The sequence below is a fragment of the Diabrotica virgifera genome, chromosome 4, assembly GCF_917563875.1.
Source record: "Diabrotica virgifera virgifera chromosome 4, PGI_DIABVI_V3a".
Classification (NCBI taxonomy): domain Eukaryota; kingdom Metazoa; phylum Arthropoda; class Insecta; order Coleoptera; family Chrysomelidae; genus Diabrotica; species Diabrotica virgifera.
In genome coordinates, this window is record NC_065446.1 from 226,232,507 (window position 1) to 226,258,468 (window position 25,962).

The 25,962-nt window shown below is 32.5% G+C and overlaps 1 protein-coding gene across 2 annotated transcripts in view; it reads left to right on the forward strand.

Annotated features, from left to right (window-relative positions):
* The window catches only part of LOC114334365 (Bardet-Biedl syndrome 4 protein), a 369,578-nt gene that overhangs the window by 97,336 nt on the left and 246,280 nt on the right, over positions 1–25,962 (forward strand). For both annotated transcript variants that reach the window (XM_050649881.1, XM_050649882.1), the window contains exon 6: positions 24,648–24,801. In XM_050649881.1, the coding sequence (XP_050505838.1) occupies positions 24,648–24,801 (154 nt within the window). The remainder of the gene's footprint in view (positions 1–24,647; positions 24,802–25,962) is intronic.

A 25,962-nucleotide genomic window follows, 5' to 3' on the forward strand; every position in this document is an offset into this window, starting at 1 on the left:
TGTTCAAAATTTATCTAAGCGTTCCATAGCAACAATATATTATTAAAAACATCACTTTATCACTTTTTCTCTTTTATCTATTATTAGTTTTTATTGTATAGTATATACATTATTTTAATCACGGAATACAGAGTTAGTGAAAAAATAATGTGTGTGTGTACTTTGTACGCACGTAGGAAGTTATACTTCTATTATATGATTTAAACGAAATTAATATACTTTAAACAGTTTATTTATATTTTATTTAAATATTAAACTAATTTTAATACTTACTACTTCTCAAAATTTTTTATTAGAACAGTGCCAAAAATTAAAATAATAAAAGAATAAAACACACACAAACAAACACATTGAAAAATGCCACAAATGATTTCTGAACAATGTAGGAAAAAATATTAACTAAATACGTATTTTCTAAAAAAAAAATTATATAATAAACTTACAATCATAAAATGTATAAAAAAAAATAAAAATAAATAAAAGTTTCCATTGGGTTCGAACCCGCTTATCAGCGCAGTTAGTATTGAAACTCATTCACCTTAAACTTTTACCCACGGAGACCATGTATCATCATGTGCAAAGATCAACTAACTAAACGAATTAAACTCTTGACGGTTCTGAATTTAACCAAATTATTTTGATTTTGAATTGAAATTATTTAGAATTGAAAGAAATATTAGAATACAACAAAACATAGAGAAAGAAAACAATATATTAGGTGAATATTGATAGAAATTTTGATGGTAATCAAATTATGTAAATGAAAGCATTACATACTATTTTGGTAGGTTCTTTTTAAATTTTCCAAATAGGTAGGTCCTACCTATGAAATTTTTTATTAGTCGCTTTTAAAAACTATTTAAAAAGTCACTACAATATTATAAACTTGCATTTTTCTCTGCCATCAATATGCCATCTACAATAAAAACTAATATACACAACATTAATTTGTTTATCTAAAATCTCCATATTGAACAATTATTGACAGATGATTTTAACACCCAATCAAATCCCGTATAACGTTTGTACCATACTGTCTGTGTGCGCATGCGCACAGAATTATGAAATTTTACTCTCAATCTCGCCTAAAGAAGTATAACTTCAAAAATAATCATATTAATTAACTGAATTTAATAATTGAAGCGATTATACAAGTCACGGTTATTTAAGAATCTTCTAAAACAATCTCTCAGTTAACGATGAAAATGTCATTGTTAACTAATGTTTACATCTTCACACTACACGCTGTATTTTCCTGTCACCGTGTCACCAAGAAAATTGTCCAGTGCAAGTACATGTAACAATGATTATTACATGTACTTGCGCTGGTCAATTTCTTGTGTGACACGGTGACAGGAAAATACAGCGTGTTTTATATGTTCGTTCATGGGTATTCTTTCATTTTTCCTACTGTAGAAAGAATTAGCAGTAGATAATAGACATATCTTTTGCTTTACCACGATTTACTTGACTATTAGCTACGATCGACAGGCTAGCCACACGTGAACTAACGCGAAATTTGTCTCGAAAGTAGAAAAGACTTTATATTACAAAAACTAAAACCCCTATGCTTTTTTAACCGTTGATATAACAAATTCTGTTTGAATTCATTTTTGATCCGATCTCCAATAAATAGGGTATTAGAAAAAATGAGTAATGATAAGTGTCGTCAACATGTCGCGTTATATCTGTCAAAAGAAAAACAAGACTTGATATGAAAAATTAAAATGAGTAACAGAGTAAAAATATTCATTTTCAGATCATGTCCAGATATAGACCAGGGCGCATCTGTAAAAATATTAGTACATTTGGACGTTGAGAGGTGACTCAAATTTTTTTACAGAAATTGCTTGAAAATAACTCAAACAATAATATTTGAGTTATTCTCCGTCCCAAAAAGGTCCGGAACATTGTTTTTTTTTTTTTATTTAAAACACAAAACCACATCAACCGCGCAGGGTTATTAGTGGATATGACAATACAAAGTATTACATTAAATATATAATACAATTTAATTTAATATTATACAATTTGATGTCTTTTAAATATGTTAACACTGATGAAACTTTTTTGGTGAGGATTGTCTTGAGGTCATCGTCTGTGATTCTATGGGATCTTCTTTCTTTTTGAAATTGAGGACACTCTTAATGTGATTGGCTTAGCTTCTAGGTCTGTTCTTACAAGGATGGCTACTCCGCCACTTGCCTGTTGTGCTATTCTATTTTTTGGAAAACATTGGTAGTTTTGAAGATTAATATTGTATTGCTTAAAATGGGTTTCTTGAAGACATAAGATCTTAGGGCATGTTTCGTTTATTAGAAGTTTTAATTGTTCTAAATGGGTGTAGAACCCATTGATATTCCACTGTAATATATAGGGGTTAGATTAGACATTTTCGAGTTCTGACTGAGAATGTGTTTCATCGGTCTCTTCTGTGGAAGAGAAATTATTGGGGCTTAGTTTCTTTCTTAATCGAGTTATATTATTTTTTAATTTTGAATTGTGGGTATAAGCGTGAACAAAATGAAGGATCTGAATTAATTCGGCTGTTTCGTTCGAATAGTTTTTTGAGGTTATTTCGGGATGTTTTGCGTTTAATGTGTTTTCGAGAAAGTCACATATTTCGTCGAAGTTAAGGACAAATGGTGGTGATCTGTTTGCGATTTTGTCTTTAATTGTCTCTTGGGAAAGTAAAAGTTCATCTCGAGAATTTCTTTTAGACGTTTTTGTTTTTTTCTTTGATTTCCTTGTTACTGGAGAAGTGAAGATATGAGAATCGGTCTGTGTGGTATTTTCGTTGATTTCTGGAGACGATGAAATGAGCCTTTTTGGATGTTTTGTGACGTTTGGAATAATTTTAGGTTGTGTTATTTCTAATGGAGTAAGATTGCTGATCTTGTTGGAAGTTGATGATGTTGTTATTTTTAAAGTGTTTGTTTCATTTGTATTATTTGTAGGTCTTGACATGTCGTCAGTTTCTATGGTAGATTCTAATTGGTTATTAGAGACCTGTACGTCTGGGACCTGATCTAATATGTTTTGGGAAGATGCTGGGTGATCGTTAGAGGTGGATATTAAGGCTTTGTCAGAAGGTTTTTGTTCTGTTTGGTTATAAGGTAGATTTGTTATATATTGTGTGTTTTGGGAGGTTTCTGGAAGAGCTTTAGAAGTGGTTGGATTAGAATTGGTTGGGTCAGGATTTGTTGTATTAGAAGTGGGTGGATTAGAATTGGTTGAGTCAAGATTGGTTGTATTAGAAGTGGTTGCATTAGAAGTGATTGTATTAGCATTGTCAGGACATTCTGTTTCCTGGTGACCAATAGTCTTGCATTTTGAACAGTTGAATCCTTCTATAGAAAGGTATAGTCTGTAAGTGGTATTATCATGAGAGATCATGAAAGAATCGGGAAAGGACATATTTTTTAAAGGTGTGATAAATGTTTGCCTTCTAAAACTCAAGACATGGCTGTATTCGCTTTCAGGCATTCCTACCCTAAGAAAAGTCATTTTAGAGACGGCGCTTATACCCATTTTACGTAGTTCTTGTTCAATTAACGTGGTTGGAACAGAAGGACCAGCGTTTGATATTATCAGTCTTTGAGCTGGAGTGATAAGTCTTCTTATTTCTACTTGAGTTTCTTTTATATTGACGTATTTGTGGGAATGCAGCAATGAATCAACCATATTTTTAGAAGAGAGATATATACATATTCTATTATTGGCTATTCTGGAAGCGAAAGATACGTTACGTGGACCAACTATTGAACCGACGGCTATGATGTACTCTTGAACTTTGGTTCCTTCAATACTAGAAAGAACTATGGCTTCGTCTTTTGTTGGTTGTTTAAACGTGTTAACAACACTGGAATATGAGATGTGAGATGTAGTTTGTGTAGTGTTCATGGTGTTATTCGAAGTCATGTTTGATTAATTTTGGAGACGTTGCAAGGCCGGCCCTGTCGCCGGTTCAAAAACCGGTGTGGATCTTGGCCCAAAACTGGTCCTATTTATATTTCTTGGATATTTTATAGGTTATATTATTATTAATATAAATATAATAGATGTGGTTTTTGGTACTCACGTCAGGTTTGCGGGGTTTACATGGTGTTTCCACTATAACAATGTGGAGGAACTAACAAAATAATTTTAAACTGTGTTTTTATCATTTAAAAACTGATAAATATCGCAGCGGTTTACAACGTGATGTATATTATCATTGTCAGGACCGTGACTCGGAACATTGTTTAAATAATCAAAATGTCAAAAAATTACGGAAAAATTCGATTTTTTTCTACGTTTTTTGATTATAACTTTAAAAGTGTCCATTTACGAGAAAAGTTGTACTGACATAAAAGTTGGGTAATTAAATTTCATACAATATAGAATTGGTTACAAATTTTAAAAATCGTCACCCTTGTTGCAAAATAGCAATAATTGCGAAAAACCATACAAAAACAAGTATTCGCATTTTACGTTTTTCATCCATTTATGATACACTTAGGACCTTCATATTTCACCCAGTAAAACAATCAATGTAAATTTCATTAAGATCAGTTCAATAAATTTTGCAATCCAGCTTTCGCAAAAACAATTCATTTTTTCAAGATGTTACAGGACTGAAAATAAAGCATATAGCATGTTGAATTTTTTTTGCATATAGAAGTGTACTGTACCTTTCATTTGCAATTGGCAAAAATAAAATCGATTTACTACGACGTTGTCAGTAATTTTTTGAAATAAACATTAATTATTGGTGCTACGCGCAGGAAAGCGGATAGTTTGCTCTGATTGGGCATTCCAATGAACTTTGATAATGATTGATACATTTTAATTTTTACGCTGTCTTGCGCGTAGCACCAAAAAGTAATGTTTATTTAAAAAATTTCCAGACGCCGTGGTAATTAATCGATTTTAAAACGCTACGTTTCCGAGATACGGGTTGTTCAGTTTCTTTTTACAAACTGACGATTTACTTATTGCTTTAAAACCAGTTGAGATATGCAACTCAAATTTGGTGGACTTTAAGACGTAGTTATTGCACTTTTTTTGACATGCAATTAAGAATTTAATATTCACCATGGGCGCGCAAAGGGGTATTATGACCGATAAAATTACCCGTACGCACTCCAATGGTGAATATAAAATTCTTGATTGTATGTCAAAAAAAAATGTGCAATTACTACGTCTTAAAACCCACCAAATTTGATTTGCATATATCAACTGGTTTTAACGCAATAAATAAATCGTCAGTTTGTAAAAAAAAAGTTGAACATCCCGTATCTCGGAAACGAAGCGTTTGTGCACTTATGATTATAAAGAAAATTGTCATTATACTATCATGTAAAATTACTACTTGTCGCACTTATTTAGAAACACCCTGTATTGATGACAAACATGGAGCGTTGTTAAAGTACCTAACTTTTTTATTATCCAACATAGGCGAATGAATCGAAAAACTAAATGTTAAGAATACCTAAAGCTATTAGTCGGAGAGATAGAAGCGGATTTTGTGCGTGATAAGTAATATGGAAAAACTATACGGGGATATGTTGAATTAGTTGTTTACATGACTTTCACCAACTACCGGAAACCAGAATTGGGGCCGAGGGTAGTTATAAGGGGTCAAAGTCGCGGATTTTATAATTTTTTTTATGACGCTCATGATCGAGATAGTGCACCAAAATTTGGGAATAAGTAGGTCATGACGTAACTAAGTAAAATCTCTAGGGGCGGAACGCTGCGTGGCCGACAAAGGGTGGGGGTAGGGGTGAATATAAAAAATATAAAGGGTTTTTTGCGACGTTCGTGATTGAGATAGTGGACCAAGATTTGGGAATAAGTAGATCAGGACATTACTAAGTAAAATCCCCAGAGCCGGAAACCAGAGTTGGGGGTGAGGGTAGTTATAAGGGGTCAAAGTCGCCGTTTTTATTATTTTTTTTGTGACGCTCATGATCGAGATAGCGCGCCAAAATTTGGGAATAAGTAGGTCATGACGTAACTAAGTAAAATCTTCAGGCGTGGCACGCTGCGTGGCCGACAAAGGGGTATGGCAGGGGTGAATACAAAAAATATAAGGGGTTTTTTTGCGACGTTCGTGATTGAGAGAGTGTACCAAAATTTGGGAATAAGTAGGCCATGACATAACTAAGTAAAATCCTCAGAGCCGGAAACCAGAGTTGGGCATGAGGGTAGTTATAAGGGGTCAAAATCGCCGATTTTATTATTTTTTTTTGTGACGCTCATGATCGAGATAGTGCATCAAAATTTGGGAATAAGTAGGTCATGAGGTAACTAAATACAGTCTCCAGGGGTGGAACGCTGCGTGGCCGATAAAGGGGTGGAGGTAGGTGTGAATATAAAAAATATAAGGGGTTTTTTGCGACGTGCTAGATTGTGATAGTTCACCAAAATTTGGAAATAAGTAGACCATGATTTAGCTAAGTAAAATCCCCAGAGCCGGAAACCAGAGTTGGGGATGAGGGTAGTTTTAAGGGGTCAAAGTCGCAGTGTGTATTATTTTTTTGTGACCCAGCACAACATTTGTCCCCCACGCAGCGTTAGCCCCTGGAGATTTTACTTAGCAATGTCATGATCTACTTATTCCCAAATTTTGGTGCACTATCTCGATCACGAACGGCAAAAAAACCCGCATATATTTTTATACTCACCCCTGCCTACCACCCCTTTGTACCCCAAGCAGCGTTCCGCCCCTGAAGATTTTACTTAGTTACGTCATAACCTACTTACTCCCAAATTTTGGTGCACTATCTCCATCATGAGCGCCACAAAAAAAATAATAAAAACCGCGACTTTTACCCCTTATAACTACCCTCGTCCGCCACTCTGGTTTCTGCCTCTGGGAATATTACTTACTTATGTCGTGGTCTACTTATTACCAAATTTTGGTGCACTATCTTAATCACAAACGTCGCAAAAAAACCCTTAAATTTTTTTATATTCACCCCTGCCCCATCCCTTTGTCGGCCACGCAACGTTCCACTCCTGGAGATTTTACTTAGTTACGTCATGACCTACTTATTCCCAAATTTTGGCGCGCTATCTCGATCATGAGCGTTACAAAAAAAAAATAATAAAAACGGAACTTTGACCCCTTATAACTACCTTCCTTCCCCACTCTGGTTTCCGGCTCTGGGGATAATTATTTATGTCATGGTCTACTTATACCCCAATTTTGGTGCACTATCTCAATTACGAACGTCGGAAACAAACCCTTATATTTTTTATATTGACCCCTACCCTCACCCCTTTGTCGGCCATGCAGCGATGAGCCCCTAGAGATTTTACTTAGGTACGTCATGACCTACTTATTCCCAAATTTTGGTGCACTATCTCGATCATGAGCGTTACAAAAAAAAATAATAAAAAACGGAACTTTGGCCCCTTATAACTACTCATACTACATGGTCTACTTATACCCCAATTTTGGTGCACTATCTCAGTCACGAACGTCGGAAAAAAACCCTTATATTTTTTATATTGACCCCTACCCTCACCCCTTTGTCGGCAACGCAGCGATGAGCCCCTAGAGATTTTACTTAGGTACGTCATGACCTACTTATTCCCAAATTTTGGTGCACTGTCTCGATCATGAGCGTCATAACAAAAATTATAAAATCCGCGACTTTGACCCCTTATAACTACCCTCGGCCCCAACTCTGGTTTCCGGCCGTTGGTGAAAGTCATGTACACAACTAATTCAACATATCCTTGTATAGTTTTTCCATATTACTTATCACGCACAAAATCCGCTCCCAGCTCTTAGACTATATAGTTGGGTTTTAATTTCAGATGCTAAAATAGTCCACAGGGTGATGCAAACTGTGAAAAAAAAACACAGTTTGATTCGTACACCCGGAATATAATGACAGTTTTAGTGTCTAGCAACAATATATTTAACAATGTAAATTGAGGCTAAAAACCGAAGTAAAACAGGCATTATGCTTATTTATAAAGTAGGAAGAAGAAGAAGAACAATATATTTACAGAGACAGGGCAGTCTTAACCATACACGGCGCCGGGGTGCAAGACTAATCTTTGCGCCCCCTTTTGTCAGAAGATTGTATAGGTTATAGGTACGCTAAAATTAAAACTAATTATGTTTGCTTTCTTTATTTATACAGGGTGGGCCAAAGAAAACAGTTCACCTCTATATTTGGCAGTAGTTATTAGATTTTAAGGAAATGCCGAAACAGGTCAATTTTTATTTTTAAATTACAATTTTTTGATATACATTTCATACCAGTGACTTCATCCATCTAGGCATGATGACGTAATCGACGATTTTTTTAAATGGGAATAGGGGTCGTGTGTGGTAGCTCATTTGAAACTATGTTCAATTCTCTATTCAGCAATATAAACATTAATATCTTTATTTATACAGGGTTGGACAAAAAAATAATTTTTGAATTAAATTAACTGGCAGAAAAAGAAGAATCTATGTAATTTATTTAACTTAAAATACATTCTATTGCTGTCAGAAAATAGAAAAGCATGTTTATTTGACAAATAAACATTGCTTTTCGCTTAAATTAAATGTTCAAACTGCCAAGAGGTAGGTGTCAAGCTGTTTGTGATTTCATTTAAGCTAAAAAAATGTTTATTTGTGAAATAAACATTTTTTTTCTATTTTCTGACAGCAGTACAATGTATTTTGAGTTAAATAAATTTCACATATTCTTCTTTTTGCGTCAATTAATTTAATTCAAAAATTATTTTTTTGGCCACCCTGTATAAATAATGATATTAATCTATATATTCCTGAATAGAGCATTGAACACTACTACTCGACCCATATTCCCATTAAAAACATCATCGATTACATCATCATGCTCAGATGGATGACGTCACCAGTATGAAATATATGCAAAAAATTACAATATAAAAATAAAATCGAAATATATCTGAATTTCCTTAAAATCTAATAACTACTGCCAAATATCGAGGTGGACTGTTTTCTTTGGCCCACCTTGTATATTAAAAAACATGGTTTCAGTATTCAAAAAAGATCAATCTTATAAACTATACCATATTTTTAAAGTCTATCAAAGTCAACTTTTCTAGCTTTTAAGTTGGCAAAAGTTTTTATTGCTTCGGTGATATCTATTTTTACTTGCTTTTCTATAGGTACTTATTAAAGCCAATTATTTTTGATCAATTTAAGTTTAGAAAAAGACCTTTCTCCTTCAGCTATTTATCTGGAAGTGTTAAATATATCCTTAGACATGTAGAAATATTTAGGACAACGCAACGGAGAATAAATTATTTTAGAATATATATAACTTAAAATATCGAGTGGAATTGTGTCTATATTTTAAAAAAATATTAGTATCAATTCTAACTCATGGAATAGATCTTCACCTTCATAATCTATATCAGATCTATTTCTAAGCGCTAGTTTTTTTATAAACTTAAAAATTGTGTTTCTCCAAAACAATATACTTTCTATGAAAGAAAAATTATAATTATGTTCCCTCAACATTTAAAATCTTACAAGATGGTGATTCATTGTCACTCGACATTCAATATTGGTCAAAATAGTATTTATACGCGTCACATTTTTGAAATTATTGTCGGAATAATCTAAATGGGTTTCATATTCCATTTGCATGTCGTAGGTGTAGTAAGCATTAATAGCCTTTGTAAAAAATATCGAAAGTGCACTTTTATGTTTTTGTTATTTGTAGTTTTTTTAAGGACAAAAAGCGCAAGTTTGAACCTAGCAAGTTTTCAGCTTGCGCCCCTTGGACTTGGCGCCCGGGTGCCTCGCACCCCTTGCACCCCCGGGTTAAGACGGCCCTGTACAGAGATATTGTCAATGAATAATTCTATAACGTGTTAAAAAATCACTTAAATCGGACAACAGGTTTACGAAATTCACAACATCAAAGAAGACCAAATTTTTAGTGGATCGATTTTTTTGCATCGCAGTGTATATCCTACACAGATCTGCAATCTGATGATGACATGTAGAGTGCCATTGCTATAAATAATCTCTTTTAAATCTATCTAAATCTAATTTAAACATTTTTTGTGTTGGCATAGCCGGGTAACAATGTTAAAATTGCCCCAGTGGAAACTTGACCCCAAATTTTGGGGTATTGTTCGGCATCACAAAAGATGAAGATTCACCAAATTTTAGCCCAAAATATCGACACATAACCTCAAAATCCAATAAAACGTCAAAAATCATTTTTTGGGCATAACTCGCTTAATTTTTGACCAAAAAATATTTCTTTTTTTTTAAATTAAAGGTTTTTTTGTGCCGCCCATAAAAAAATAACAAAAAATATGGATCGCTCGAAAAAAATATATATAGTGTATGATCACCAAAGCTATGTTCCAGAATTTTTTCAGAATTTTTAAAGTGGTACAAGGGAGTTAAAAATCAAAAAAACCGGTTTTTTACCGTTTTTTTCGCCGTTTATTGAGTCACATTTTTAGTCAGAGATGCGCTACTCTTTTGAAAAATATTTGAGTAAATAGCTGACAATAACATCTTTAATTTGGATTCCGGATGAACCATTTTGGACCCTTAGAACCAGAGTTATGGTGATTTAAAAAGGCGAAAATCTGATTAGAACCTTCGATTCTCCGGCGCTTTCACCGTTTCTTCGCTGTTTTTGAGTTATACTTTTAGTTAGAGAGACGCTACTCTTTTGAAAATTATCCGAGCCATCAGTTGACATCAATACCTTTAATTTGGACCCAGAATGAACCATTTTGGATCCTTAGAACAGGAATTATGATGATTTAAAAGACGAAAATCTGGTTAGAATCTTCGGTTTTCCAGATATTTCGCCATTTTTTCGCCGATTTGTGTTACATTTCTAGTTAAATTATTATTCAACTAACTTTTTTCAAAAACTGAAATCAAGACCTTAAGTTGAACCCTAGATTTGGCCCTGTGAACCACTTAAGCTAAGCAATATGAATCAAAAATTGATAATTTGATAAATAAAAAGGTTTTGCCATTTTTTTGTTATTTTTGCTTTTTTAATGCGTATTTAACTTAATCTTTTACATTAAAAATTGACACGAATTATAATGTATTTGTTCACACTCATCATTCCACCTTGCATTTTTTATCTTTATTCATTCTTACTCACACACATACACATACACTTATTTATTTATGAAGAGTAGATCATCTCTAGTCTTCATCACTATCTTCTTCGATAACTGGATACACACCATCTTTTTCATAATATTTGGAAAGTTTATGTGCAGGTCTCAAAATTTTTGATTCATATCTAGCAAACGAGAGATAGTATATAACTGCAGCGACGTGTGAGCAGCAACCTATTGTCCGTAATCCATTGGCACATTGACAGCAATAGCGTAGAATTCCGTTGTAACCAATACTATTTGGGCTATAATGAATAAAGCAATTGTACGTTTTTCTCGATATATGTCGAGACCTCACTTGTACTTTAATTATCTCAGGAGTTTCCTTCAAGTAGTCAATTTGAATGTTGCCATCTTCGTCCATCATCTCAGCTAAGTATGAGATTGTCTGTTTAAGTTGATAGGTACCTGTAAAAAATACCTTTAAATCTTCTTCCGTTAGCTCCGGAAAATCCAAAATTTCACCCGATGTCAATTTTCGGAATGGTACTTTCCTTCGATTTAATCTTTTCGAATCAACTTCAACAGCCAATGAATTTTCCTTAAGACTCTGCTTTTTAATTTGCTCTAAAACATTGTTATTTGTAGATAGTTTTGAAACGCTTCGTTTGCCAAATTGGTTTACTAAAAATCCAGCGATTCGACAATATAGTCCGGCATTGTGAAGCAGTTTGTTGTCAAATTGGTGGTGAAGCAATTTGTACTTCATTCCAATGATCCCATGGACTGCTTCAACCACCCAGCGAATTAACGTAACTTTTCGTGACTCGTTCGATTCTTCTGCACTTAATTGATTTCGTTTACCCTTTAATGCGGGCATAAAAACTCTATACTGATGCTCTTCTAATTTATTTTGTACATCACGAAATCCTCTGTCAACGAAAAATGCATCATTTTTCTCTAACAAAGCTGATAGACCAGTTTCTTCCGAAATTATATCTTCCATAATCTGAGCATCATTCATGTTGGCAGTATAAGGTCCCATGATATCGACGATGAAACCATTGGTAGTACAAATCGTGAAAGGCTTAGTCAAAGGGACTTTTTTTTGACCCGAATACGACTTCCTTTAGTAATCGTTGTTGCTACTCTTTTGATGACGAAGATAAGTCCCATCGCAAACTAAAGAGACTTCATCGTCTTTAATTTGATGAAGCTCTTTAGCTATAGGAGCAGTATTTTCAAGTATTAGCTGTCGAGTGCATGATTTGATACCAAATCTTGTAGGTAGTACGTCGATCTCGAATGACTTCAAAATGGAATCAGAAAAATCAGAAACTTGTTGTGGACGTTCTAATCCTAATACAGAACGTATTATTTCATTTGATAATCCGGTTCTCATTCTGAATAAAAAAACGACTACAGCTTGCGTTACCGTACGATTCTGAGTATTTCTCATCGAAGTCATCATGCCTTTTAATTCAATTACTTGCTCCCATGTGAGTCCTGTAAATGCTTTTAAGCGCTCTTCTGATAAAGTGTAGTCACCAACTTTATCAGTAAGCTCCATGTTAGCAGAAACGCTTAAACATTCTAAGAGTTTTGACACCTCATTCACTTCGACATTACTTGAAGATGAATATACCAATACTGGAAAATTACCAATGTCTTCTATATAGAATCGCTTTTTTATTAAATGATCTGAACAGCAACGATTACCGTTTGGTATAAAAATCCTAGTTGCTAAAAACACCTGCTTTCTTGCTTCAAATGGGACTAAAACTGTCCTAGAAATTTTTCCACATATGAAACATTTACTGTGCGTAGCTATGGTTCTTTGAAACGGTAATGAAACATATTCAATTTCTTTTTCTTCTTTAACATTATATTCAAATACTGAGCCAGAAGACTGTGAAAAAGCGGATGTAGTGGCGGAAGATTCTTGGCTGCTTTTTACTTCTTGGCTACTTTTTACCTCTTGACTTTCACATTTTACGTCTGAAGTCGACTTTGAATTAAATGAATACCTCGTGTAGCATTTTCTACATAAATAGCTACCTACAGTACATGCGACATCAAAAAAATCAGATAATTTTTCAGCTTCGGATTCTGATGTTACAATCTTCTTACTTCCTGGGACTTTATTGGAAAAAATCCCGCAACTTACACACTTTTTAGTTGCACTGCCAGAAGACATTCTGAGTCTGCAATGAAACATTTTTACATATCAAATGCACTGGAAATCTAAAATTAGCATTAAAAAAATTAAAAGTAAACCTTAATAAAATAATTTTGCAAGACTAAAATATATTACACATTGATAAATAATAAATATTTTTTTCGTACCCTAAAATATATAGTTTTAATAAAAAATAAAAAAAAAATAAAAAGAAGCATTTTTTAAGTTCTTTATAGTCATTCATTAGGTTTAAATATCTGGGCAAGTTACTAGATGAACATGTTCGATGGGATTATGAATTAAATCATAAAGTAAAATGGTTTAAAAACACTGTATTTAATGTCTCTACCACTTTTTACCTAAAATGTGTCAATTTGAGTTAACAATATCAAAAAACGGGCTTAAAACTCCAAAAAATGAAAAGAAATCGATTTTTAGACTCCTATTTGACCCACTTAAAGGGGTCCAAAAAATTTGAAAAAATTCACGGATATTCAGAAGATGCCATACAACATATTCCACCACTTTAAGACAAACATTTTTTTTTTTGAAGATTAAATGTGTCAAAGAATCACCCATATATATAAGAATGGATGAATATGTCCAGGATAATTTAAAATTATGGAATTTGCAAGAGATAATTTCTAGTCTATAATATATTTATTTATTTGTGTATTCCAAAATATTTTTATATATACACGCTAAACCTTAAAGCGGAATAATTACAGTCTAAAATAATAATATTGATTGCATGCTTTATTTATCAGAAAGTACTTAGCGAAAACTGGCAGTATTGTTGTAAGAAGTTAAAAACATTATTTGAGTAAATATTATTAGAATGTATCAAAAAATACCTTTAAAATGGTTATTTTATTATAAGTAGGACATGTATAACTTTTATACTTCACCGGTAGCTAAAAATGTTTATATAAAAAATCAAAAACCTTCTATTATTAATAAAATCTATTTTCTAGCCAATATTACAGTCTAAAATAATTATATTCCTTGCATGCTTTATTTATCAGAAAGTTCTTAGCGAAAACTGGCAGTATTGATGTAAGAAGTGAAAAACATCATTTGAGTAAATATTATTAGAATGTATCAAAAAATACATTTAAAATGGTTACTTTATTATACTATTAAAATACATTCTAATAATATTTACTCAAATGATGTTTTTCACTTCTTACATCAATACTGCCAGTCTTCGCTAAGAACTTTCTGATAAATAAAGCATGCAAGGAATATAATTATTTTAGACTGTAATATTGGCTAGAGAATAGATTTTATTAATAATATAAGGTTTTTGATTTTTTATATAAACATTTTTAGCTACCGGTGAAATATAAAAGTTATACATTTTCTACGTATAATAAAATAACCATTTTAAATGTATTTTTTGATACATTCTAATAATATTTACTCAAATAATGTTTTTAACTTCTTACATCAAAACTGCCAGTCTTCGCTAAGTACTTTCTGATAAATAAAGCATGCAATCAATATTATTATTTTAGACTGTAATTATTCCGCTTTAAGGTTTAGCGTGTATGTTCTTTCTTTTATATAAAAGTAAAAAAAAACATCATGTCATTTTTTTGCATTGTTCCTCCAATTATACATAAATATTGCATATGCATATATACAAGGAGTATATTATACTATGGATGATTCTCTGATGGGACATAGCACTGGTTCGCAATAAGAATAAGATCAAATAAAAACAATTGCCACAAAATCAAAAATATTTCATAAATAATGAAATAAGAGTAGAAGATAGATATTCAATAACATACTGCCAAAAAAAGCAAAAAATTAAAAGTAACAAATACTTCAGATCTTTATCTGAATAAGTAGAATGCTGTTATTAAAACTATTTTGTGGTAAAACTATTTATTTGAAATTCAACTGCTCAAGAAGAACTTTTCTTTAAATAATCTTGAATTTTTTTCAATGCATAATAATAATGTTTTGAATATTTTAAGAGTGTAATCAAGAACAAAATTTTCAACAGCACTTCAGCTTTTCATTCACATCTTTTTTTACGTTGACATTTAACATTGTAAAATTTTTTGATGGACAATTTTTTGATGTCAAAATATTCATCTTGCTAAGAAGCTTATAAAAACTAAAATCAGTATATATTTCAAATCATATTTATTGAAATTTTATTTTCAAGAAGTTAATTTTATATTATGAATTACAATAAATAAATCTTAAAACTTCTTTTAAGTAATATTAAAAACTCTTCATATATATTCAGAAGTAGTTAAATTATTCTTATTCTTTACTTTTAGAATGAATAAATTCTTAACCTTCAAAATGATGTAAGAACTACAAGTACACTTACAAGTAAGATTGTCTTAATGCACTAAGTTTTCATTGTATATACACTTTCTTGATCTTTTTTGTGAATATTATTTATAAAAAATGTAAACGATTCACTTTTATATTATTTTACTAATGAGTCAAACTGAATACAAACAATCACAGTTTAATAATTATCAAACACATGTGTTTGCCGGTTAAGACTCATACACGCTACGTTTACACGGCGCATATATTCGCGGTGTGCAAGTACTTGGAAAGGGAAACGAGAAACGACCCTGCGCGAGTCGCGGAGAAATATTGCAACTATCTTAAATAATTCATATTGTCAATTGAAATTGTCAAATTGACGTATATTTCATACCTTCTGTCAATGAAGCAGAAAAATTATATATTGCTCCACAATATTGATATGATATGCAATTATTATATAAAGGTTTTAATTAATTGTATTTTGCTTGCAGTACTGCATTTTAATAACTAATTTTATTTGCTACTTACAATTGTTGATGTTTTCATAACATAACCTGAATCTTATTTTTTCTTCTTATTATTTTTTTGGACTATGGCCTTGACAATTATCCAGTAACCAGGACTAATATAATTGGCCAATATAATTAAAAGTGCGAATAATAGTACAGAGCGTAGAAATAGGGGTCGCTTTGCCGAACTTGCACGGTCCCAATAGACTTGCAACCTAAAGGTCTTGACACACACAGAACAAGTGAGATAATAAGGAAAATACAATTTTTTTCATTTGTCTCATGCGCAGCGTAAAAATTATAAATAATAAGGATTACATATAATAAATAGGAATAATAGGTGCGTTTTTTTTTCTTTAATGTATTATATATAATCATGTATGCAGATTACAAAATTTATTTGTTGTATGTAAAAGATTAAGTTAAATACGCATTAAAAAAGCAAAAATAACAAAAAAATGGCAAAACCTTTTTATTTATCAAATTATCAATTTTTGATTCATATTGCTTAGCTTAAGTGGTTCACAGGGCCAAATCTAGGGTTCAACTTAAGGTCTTGATTTCAGTTTTTGAAAAAAGTTAGTTGAATAATAATTTAACTAGAAATGTAACACAAATCGGCGAAAAAATGGCGAAATATCTGGAAAACCGAAGATTCTAACCAGATTTTCGTCTTTTAAATCATCATAATTCCTGTTCTAAGGATCCAAAATGGTTCATTCTGGGTCCAAATTAAAGGTATTGATGTCAACTGATGGCTCGGATAATTTTCAAAAGAGTAGCGTCTCTCTAACTAAAAGTATAACTCAAAAACAGCGAAGAAACGGTGAAAGCGCCGGAGAATCGAAGGTTCTAATCAGATTTTCGCCTTTTTAAATCACCATAACTCTGGTTCTAAGGGTCCAAAATGGTTCATCCGGAATACAAATTAAAGATGTTATTGTCAGCTATTTACTCAAATATTTTTCAAAAGAGTAGCGCATCTCTGACTAAAAATGTGACTCAATAAACGGCGAAAAAACGGTAAAAAACCGGTTTTTTGATTTTTAACTCCCTTGTACCACTTTAAAAATTCTGAAAAAATTCTGGAACATAGCTTTGGTGATCATACACTATATATATATTTTTTTCGAGCGATCCATATTTTTTGTTATTTTTTTATGGGCGTTTAAAATTTTCAAACGCTTAAATCTATTTGAATTTCCCGCCAACTTTTTTTTTTTTGAAAAATGTTGTAGAGCACAAAAAAACCTTTAATTAAAAAAAAAGAAATATTTTTTGGTCAAAAATTAAGCGAGTTATGCCCAAAAAATGATTTTTGACGTTTTATTGGATTTTGAGGTTATGTGTCGATATTTTGGGCTAAAATTTGGTGAATCTTCATCTTTTGTGATGCCGAACAATACCCCAAAATTTGGGGTCAAGTTTCCACTGGGGCAATTTTGACATTGTTACCCGGCTATGCCCTTTATAAAAATTTGCCTTAAATAAACTAAAGTCTGTGTGATGTAGATAGGCCGGATGGCAGTACATGTTTTACCCTACGGATTTCATTGGCATTGCACACGTTTAATTGGGCGGCTAACTGATTAATGTGTACTGACACTCTCTCACTATAGTTGACACTAAAAGTATGTATGGCTTCTTTAATGAATTCTAAAGGGCTTGTTTATATGCAGGCGGTTTGGCAGTCGACTGCGCGGTTTACCTGTTTTACTTGATCTCAACCTAATGCCGCCTTTGAAGTTTCACCCTAATACTAAGGAAAATTGGGGGAAAACAGGTTAATCGCGACGTTTACTTTACAAGGCCTAAGGGGATAATATGCTGAATGATTTCGTTATTGACGTAGTAGCGTGTAGTAGGGAGTATCAGCAATAGCTCGCAGTACTTTATTTTGGAACCTCGGCAAGATGGATAATGGATATGTTGAAGTTGCTAGCAGTTCCCCACAGCTGGATGCCGTATGTCTACACACGTTTCAAGATTGTTTTGTATATAAATATTTTTGTTTAATGAGAGTTTCGATCTACGACTGATGAGCCAATACATGTTTCTTAGTTTGAGGCCAAGTTGATTGCGCTTAGTGAATACAGGGTGGGACATTAGTGTGACAAAGTCCAATTACGTGTTTGTCGTAAGGGATAAAAAAAGTTATTAAGGTAAAAGTTGGGGCACGGATAGGACCATAATTTAAAAATATTTTCAGGTATACAGGGTCACCCGTATTGACATGGTGACACAAACTTATGTTTTTTTAAATGAAACACCCTGTATATTTTTACATTTTTGGATTCTCCTCGATATCTTCTTTCTCAAAATATGGGGTTTTGTAATATTATACGAGGTAGATTAACGATAATTACGTTTTATGTATTGTTAATTTCGTAGCAAGATTCACACCCTGTAGAATTGTAGTGATTTGACATCAAAGTTTCTATTTATGGTCAAACGATTTTTAATATAGTCTACTATTAGCAAAGATTAATAATATAGCGAAAAGTTTAATATTAATATACAGGGTTATAAGTGCTTTAATTTTTTAGTTATTCGTGATTCCTTAATCCAAACATTAATTTGCAACAAAAATTACGTGAAATTTTATTAGGTGGCTACGCAAATGTTCAATCAAAAATAATTTTTCAAAAAAATAGTAAAAAATAATCTAGACTTATCCTTATTTTATTAATATTGGATGAGCTATCCAAATACCTACATAGTTGAGATTGTTGGTGCGTAAAATATGAATAAAAACATACAACTTTGTACTATTTTTGACAACATTATACATTAAACATTGACATTATACTATTTTTATAGTTCCAGTTGCTTTGTTACCATTACTAATATTATTTTTTTTTAATAAGTAACTGATGAGTAACTGACTAAAATGGTGTTTGTGCTAGGTGAGTATAACAAAAATGTGCTACTATCAATAAGAATTTTTCATCAGCAATTCGCTGATAAACAAGAACCAAGAAGAGAAAATTTTGAAAGTATACTAAAACGGTCTCAACGGACTGGATATTTAAATTACGAGAAACCTGATCAAATAAAAACTATTGTAAATGAATAAAATAAATTAAATGTAATTGTTAGTGTGACTGAGGACCTGCACTGCATATTAGGAAGAACGTTCTTATAATCTAACTATCTAGACCTAAACTGTTGGAATCGTTTTAGTGTACTTTCAAAGGTTTCTCCTCTTGGTTTTCGTCTATCAGGGAATTGCTGATGAAAAATTCTTATTGCTAGTAGCACATTTTTGTTATACTTACCTAGCACAAAAATCATTTTGATCAGTTACTCATCAGTTACTCATTAGAAAAATTCATATTAGTAATGGTAACAAAGCAACTGGAACTATAAACAAGTATAGTGTCAAATGTTTTAACAAATTTATGGTCATAGCAAACTAGGTAGAATCTTGTAGGTATATTTTTATTAATATTTTACACACCAACAATCTTAACTACGTAGGTATTTCGATATCTCATCCAAAATTAATAAATTAAGGATCAGTCTAAAATCTAGATTAATATCTACTTTCTTTTCGAAAAATTATTTTTGATTGAATATTAATTTGTATAGCCACCTAATAAAATTTCACGTAATTTTTGTTAGGTATAGGGAATGCTTAAGAAATAAAAAGTACCATAAAATATCATTTCACTAGAATACTAAAATACAGGGTGTTCAACTTAAGAAAACTCAGAAAGTACTCATTCCGGGTTTTGACCAACCCTGTATGTTAATATTAAACTTTTCGCGATATTATTAATGTTTAACAATAGTAGACTATATTAAAAATCGTTTGGCCATAAACAGAATCTTTGATGTCAAATCGCTACAATTCTACAGGGTGTGAATACTGCTACGAAATTAACAATTAAACGTAATTATCTTTTAAACTACCTCATAAAATATTACAAAACCCTATATTTTGAGAAAGAAGACACCGAGGAGAATCCAAAAATGTAAAAAATACACGGTGTTTCATTTAAAAAATCAAAAGTTTGTGACACCCTGTCAATACGGGTGTCAATTACGGTCCTATCCGTGCCCCAACTTTTATATAAATAACTTTTTTTCGTATCTCTTACGACAAACGAGTAATTGGACTTTGTCAAATTAATGCTCCACCCTGTATAATATGTCGTCGAAGCAAGTCGTCGATCCAGGTGCATGCCGAGGTATTCAGAGCTATCAAATTGTGGAAGTTGTCAATTAATATACTGAACAGGAGGGCACGTTTCTCTGAGGAAGGTAAACGTTACGTGTGTTGATTTCAATCCATTTGCCAATACGCCATCTTTTAAGCCAGTTTTGGACCTTGTTCAGACTAGTTTGCAGGTTTCTAGAAGCTAATGTTGGATCAGTGTGGGATGCCAAAATGGCTGTATTATCGGCAAATGCCGCAACAGTGGTAAGTCGTGTTGATGTCACATGCAGTACACAATAGGTATAGGATCGGTCCAAGCACGCTACCTTTTGGAACTCATGAAGATGCAACTCTGTATATTCACTCTCATGTTTTATTTAGGAAGTGCCTATCTATCAGATATGATTTTAGAAGATGACATTAGGAATGAGATAGAGCTTTTTTAGTTTAACTTGCTATCCTGAGTGCTACACCTTGTCGAAAACCTAAGATATATCGAATAACGCTGCTGAACCATATCTTTTACTATGAAGTCCTTATTGATTTGATTTATTCTATGGACTTGGTCTATTGTTCCGTGTTTATTGCGGAAGCCGAATTAGTTATCTGGAACTATCTTCTTTTCGTCTATTATAGCTTTTAGTCTTTTAACTTATAGCTGTGGCTAAAGGTTCTAAACCAAGGCCAGAAATCAAAACAAAAGAAACATATAGCTTCTCAAAAACCTTATAAGTAATTGGGGGTAGACAATAGACTTATTTTTTGATAAAGGCATTTTATATTTAATTTCGACTCAGAGATCATTACAATCTCTCTATGGACCATTTCGAACTTTTGTTCTCCTCAGGAGAGCTTGTAATGATTCTCTGAATCGAAATTAGACATATTTGCCAAGTATGCCAATTACAAAGAAATAATCAACATTTAGACGCACTCGCGACCTCTATTAAAGAAACGACGAAACCCAAGCGACTCCATTTTCAAACAAATAAATATTTAAAAATAAAATCTTTGGATTTCTTAATTCGGAAACAGATTCTCTCTTATACCAATTACCCATCCTTCTAAAATTTGCAAGGAATAAAGGGTGATGAATGAAGAGACATGGGGAGTCTATATAGTTGCACTCCACAACACATCGATTCAACGAGGCAAATATCAACAAATCTGTTTCCTAGTAGGGGAGATATGCCTGAGACGGCATACTTTTTTTTCAATGTTTTGTAATCGATAATCGATAGAGTTAGACATGTAATAAAAATCAAAGTCAGTGCTAGGAACATTTACATAAATATAACATTATTTTTTAACAAGGTACATATTATAGTTTTTTTCTGAGAAAATAAATTGTAAAGTATTACATGTGCCATCTCACCCACATACATTTGGGTAACATGGCATACCATTGAAATAAAGGCACTAATCTCGACTCATAAGTCACAAATATTTTTTTTAGTGTTGGGTACACTGGCTCATTCGGAATATGACCACTTGCCACAAATTTGGCAAGGTTAGTCATTTGGCACATCTTAGTCAGGTTTTTCGAGAACGAGATAATGAAAAGAGGTCATTACAAAAAATGCAAACAGCATCTTCCGCGTCACTTGTCTCAATATCGACGGAATCGATTTTGTCGGTTCGAATTCCTCTTGAAACTATCCATAACTGTAACGAAAAACTTCAATCATATAACAAAATTAATGCAGTGTAAAAACGCATAAGGGTGAGATGGCATACCTATGCCATCTTATCCACCTGCTTACTATGCCATCTCAGGCAACATTGCAATCATACCGTTTTTTTAACCTAATTTTTCTTAAGCACATTTTTAAGATATAAATCGATATAGGCATGATAGGCATAAGGTAAAGGAACATCACAAAATTTAAAAACTTAACTCAGGTGTAAAGACTCGCGAATTATAATGTGATACAAAAAAAGTCAATAAATATTTTGTCCTACTTAATTAACATTCCAAAGGCTACTGCTGTCAAAATAAATCTAACATGCATAAGTTCAACAATGTTGACAAATTTTAACTTGAGGAACTGAAAACTGTCACACTAGGCACCAAATTTGGAATAGTTCACGAAAAACGCGTGATATGCCATCTCAGCCAGTATGCCGTCTCAGGCATACTTCCCTACTCAATACGTGAGTAAAAACGCAGGTAGATAAAGGCATTTTATATTTAATTTCGAGTCAGAGATCATTACCATCTCTCTATGGACCATTTCGAACTTTTGTTCTCCTCAGGAGAGATTGTAATGATGCTATGAATCGAAATTAGACATATTTGCCAAGTATGCCAATTACAAGGAAATAATCAACATTTAGACGCACTCGCGACCTCTATGGAGTCGCTTGGGTTTCGTCGTTTCTTTAATAGATGTCGCGAGTGCGTCTAAATGTTGAATATTTCCTTGTAATTGGCATACTTGGCAAATATGTCTAATTTCGATTCATAGCATCATTATAAGCTCTCCTGAGGACAGCAAAAGTTCGAAATGGTCCATAGACCATTATAGATGATCCATAGACCAGGTTATAGCCTTATTCTTTAACAATCTCACTGTAATAATATTGTTGCTACAGGTAAATTTTCATTGTATACCGGGTGTACCAATGAAACTGTGTATTTTTTCTCAAACTTCGCATCACCCTGTGGAATATTCTAGCATGAATAAAATACTCAAATTAAAGCCCAACCATAGCCTCATGTTAGGTTGTTCGATTCATTCGTTTATGTTGGACTGTAAAAAAGTTAGGTACTTTAACAATTGGCCATGTTTTTCATCAATACAGGGTGTTTTTAAATAAGTATGGCAAACTTCAAGGGGTAATTACCCCTGCATGAAAAAATAATGACAGTTTGCTTTATAAACCTATGTCCGCAAATTCTTCGTTTCTGAGATAGAGGGTGTTGAAGTTTTTCTTACAAATTGACGATTTATTTATTGCTTTAAAACCGGTAGAGATATGCAAATGAAATTTGGTGGGTTTTAAGACGCAGTTGCGGACCTACCATTTATAAAGCAAACTGTCATTATTTTTTCATGCAGAATTACCCCTTAAAGTTTGCTATACTTATTTAAAAACACCCTGTATTGATGAAAATCATGGCTAGTTGTTATGGTCTAATGTAAGCGAATGAATCAAAAACCAAAATGTTGAGAAAACATGAGGTTATTGTTGGATTTTAATTTCAGTATTTTATAAATGCTGAAATTTTCCACAGTGTGAACTTTGAGAAAAAGACACAGTTTGATTGGTACACCTGGTATACAATGCAAATTTAACTGCTTAGCAACAATACTATTACAGCGATATTGTTAAAGAATAGGTCTGTATTATATTAAAAGATCACTTAAATCGGACAACAGGTTTAGGAAATTGGAGACATCAAAAATGGCCCATTTTTAAGGTGTCCGGGTAATTTTGCACCCCAGTGTATTTATTTGTTTGAAAATGGAGTCGCTTGGGTTTCGTCGTTTCTACATATTTTTTGCTTTACCACGATTGACGCGACTATTAGCCGCGATCGACTTATCACTCTCGATCGATAGACTAGCCACACGTGAACTAAAATAAGGTGAAATATGTCGCCCAAAGTAGAAAATAATTATAGGTCTGGATCCCGCGTATGAAAAAAAAGTTGATTAATAGCAAGCTGAAAATTTGTTAATAGCTTAAGGGTGTCCAGTCGGATAAACTTTGCTATATGGAAACACTGGAACAGGGGCAGTTTTAATTGTGGAACAGGTTAAAAATTTGGAACGGTCAGACCACGAAAACGGCACATTTATTTTGTCCGACAGAACAGATTTAAACTATCCGAACAAAGATTTAACTCTCATGCAAAAATCAGACTGCTATTTATCACCGGTCATAATTCCTGTCATTTGACATATTCTACAAATTCTACATGTTCCACTCATTAAAACGTCCATTTGGTGATAAATAGCAGTCTGATTTTTGCATGAGAGTTTAATCTCTGTTCGAAGAGTTTAAGTCTGTTCTGTCGGACAAAATACATATGCCGTTTTCGTGGTCTGACTGTTCCAAATTTTTAACCTATTCCACAATTAAAACTTCCCCTGTTCCAGTGTTCCCATATATCAAAGTTTGTCCGACTAGACACCCTTAAGCTATTTACAAATTTTCAGCTTGCTATTAATCAACTTCTTTTCATACGCGGGATCCAGACCTATTACAAAAACTAAAACCTCGCTTTTTTAACCATTGATATAACAAATCCTCACTGAATTCATTTTTGATCCGATCTCCAACAAATACCCTATTAAAAAATATGAGTAATGAAAAGTGTCCACATGTCGCGTTATATCTGTCAAAAGAGAAACAAGATTTGAAATGAAAAATTAAAATGAGTAAAAATATTGATTTTCAGATCTTGTCCAGATAGTGTGAACATGTTAACCGAATCGGGGCTTTTATTTCTAAAAATAGGACAAAGTGAATACGCCTTTGAGAGATTAAGCTCAGCGCTTGCATTAGAACCGGCCCATACAAAAGCTTTGCTGGCTATTGGATGTATTATACAGGTAAGCTCAAAATATATTTATACAGGGTGGTTCATCTTATTCGCCTCGGTCTCTGTACGGAAAACCACTTGATATTTTAAAAAAAATTCTTCACAGAAATATACAAGGCCTTTAATACTACAATCTAAAAATGATGTGAATTATACAGGGTGCTCCAAGAAAGAGTGGTATATCAAAGTTATATTTTTTCTTATGGAATGCCCTATATCTGATGACATTATTGAATTAACCTTAAAAAATAAGCTATACTTTCATAAGGGTTCCCTATACCTAAATACAGGGTGTTTTGATTTATTTCGATTTTTATAAAAATGTAAGATTTTAGAAACAAATAAATATTTACGAATCTAAGAAGCAGTAACAAATTATTTCTTGGATCTTAATAACAAACTATTTAGCATACTTACTTATTTTAAATGGAACACCCTGTATCTTACTAGTCTATCGCGTATAAAATTTACTTAGCTTTCAATTCTTATTAGGGTTTCCTATACTTATCTCCCTTAATTTTTTAAATATTTAAAGATTTCCTAATTTGTAAGCTTTAAAAATTAGAATTAAATACCTATGTCGTGGTTATGTACAACACATCACCAACACCGCCAATATACTTAAATATCTTAGTCAAGATAGTTTCATTAATAAAATTCACATTATTATCATTTAATCACACAGAGTGTTCTTATTTTAAATGACATTCTCGATATTCTATTCTTTATAATGGAAGATATTTAAAATGTCTACAATTTCATGTAAATATTCTCAATACACATGTTATTCTGTAAATATAAATTCCATGTTATTCTGTAAATACCCATTTTTACATATTTTTGTACAATAGGCTCGTTTTCGTCAAAGTAGCCATTGCATTTAATTGTGTGTACATAATTGCGATTCAAAGATTCAAACAAAAAGTGGTGTTCTTAAATTTACTTAATAACCGTTGGGTTATTAAGATATGGAAAACGAAGATTTAACCTAAAACACTTAAATAAACTGTGGTTCCTTACTGAGTTACAGGGTGTTTTACCTAAAAATTTAAAAATTATTTTTGCTCAGCATTTTAAAACTATTCGACGTATCCTTTTCATACTTAACAGAAAGTGCGACTACTAGACACCCTACTAAATTATGATAAACAAACGTTTCTAGCTACTACCA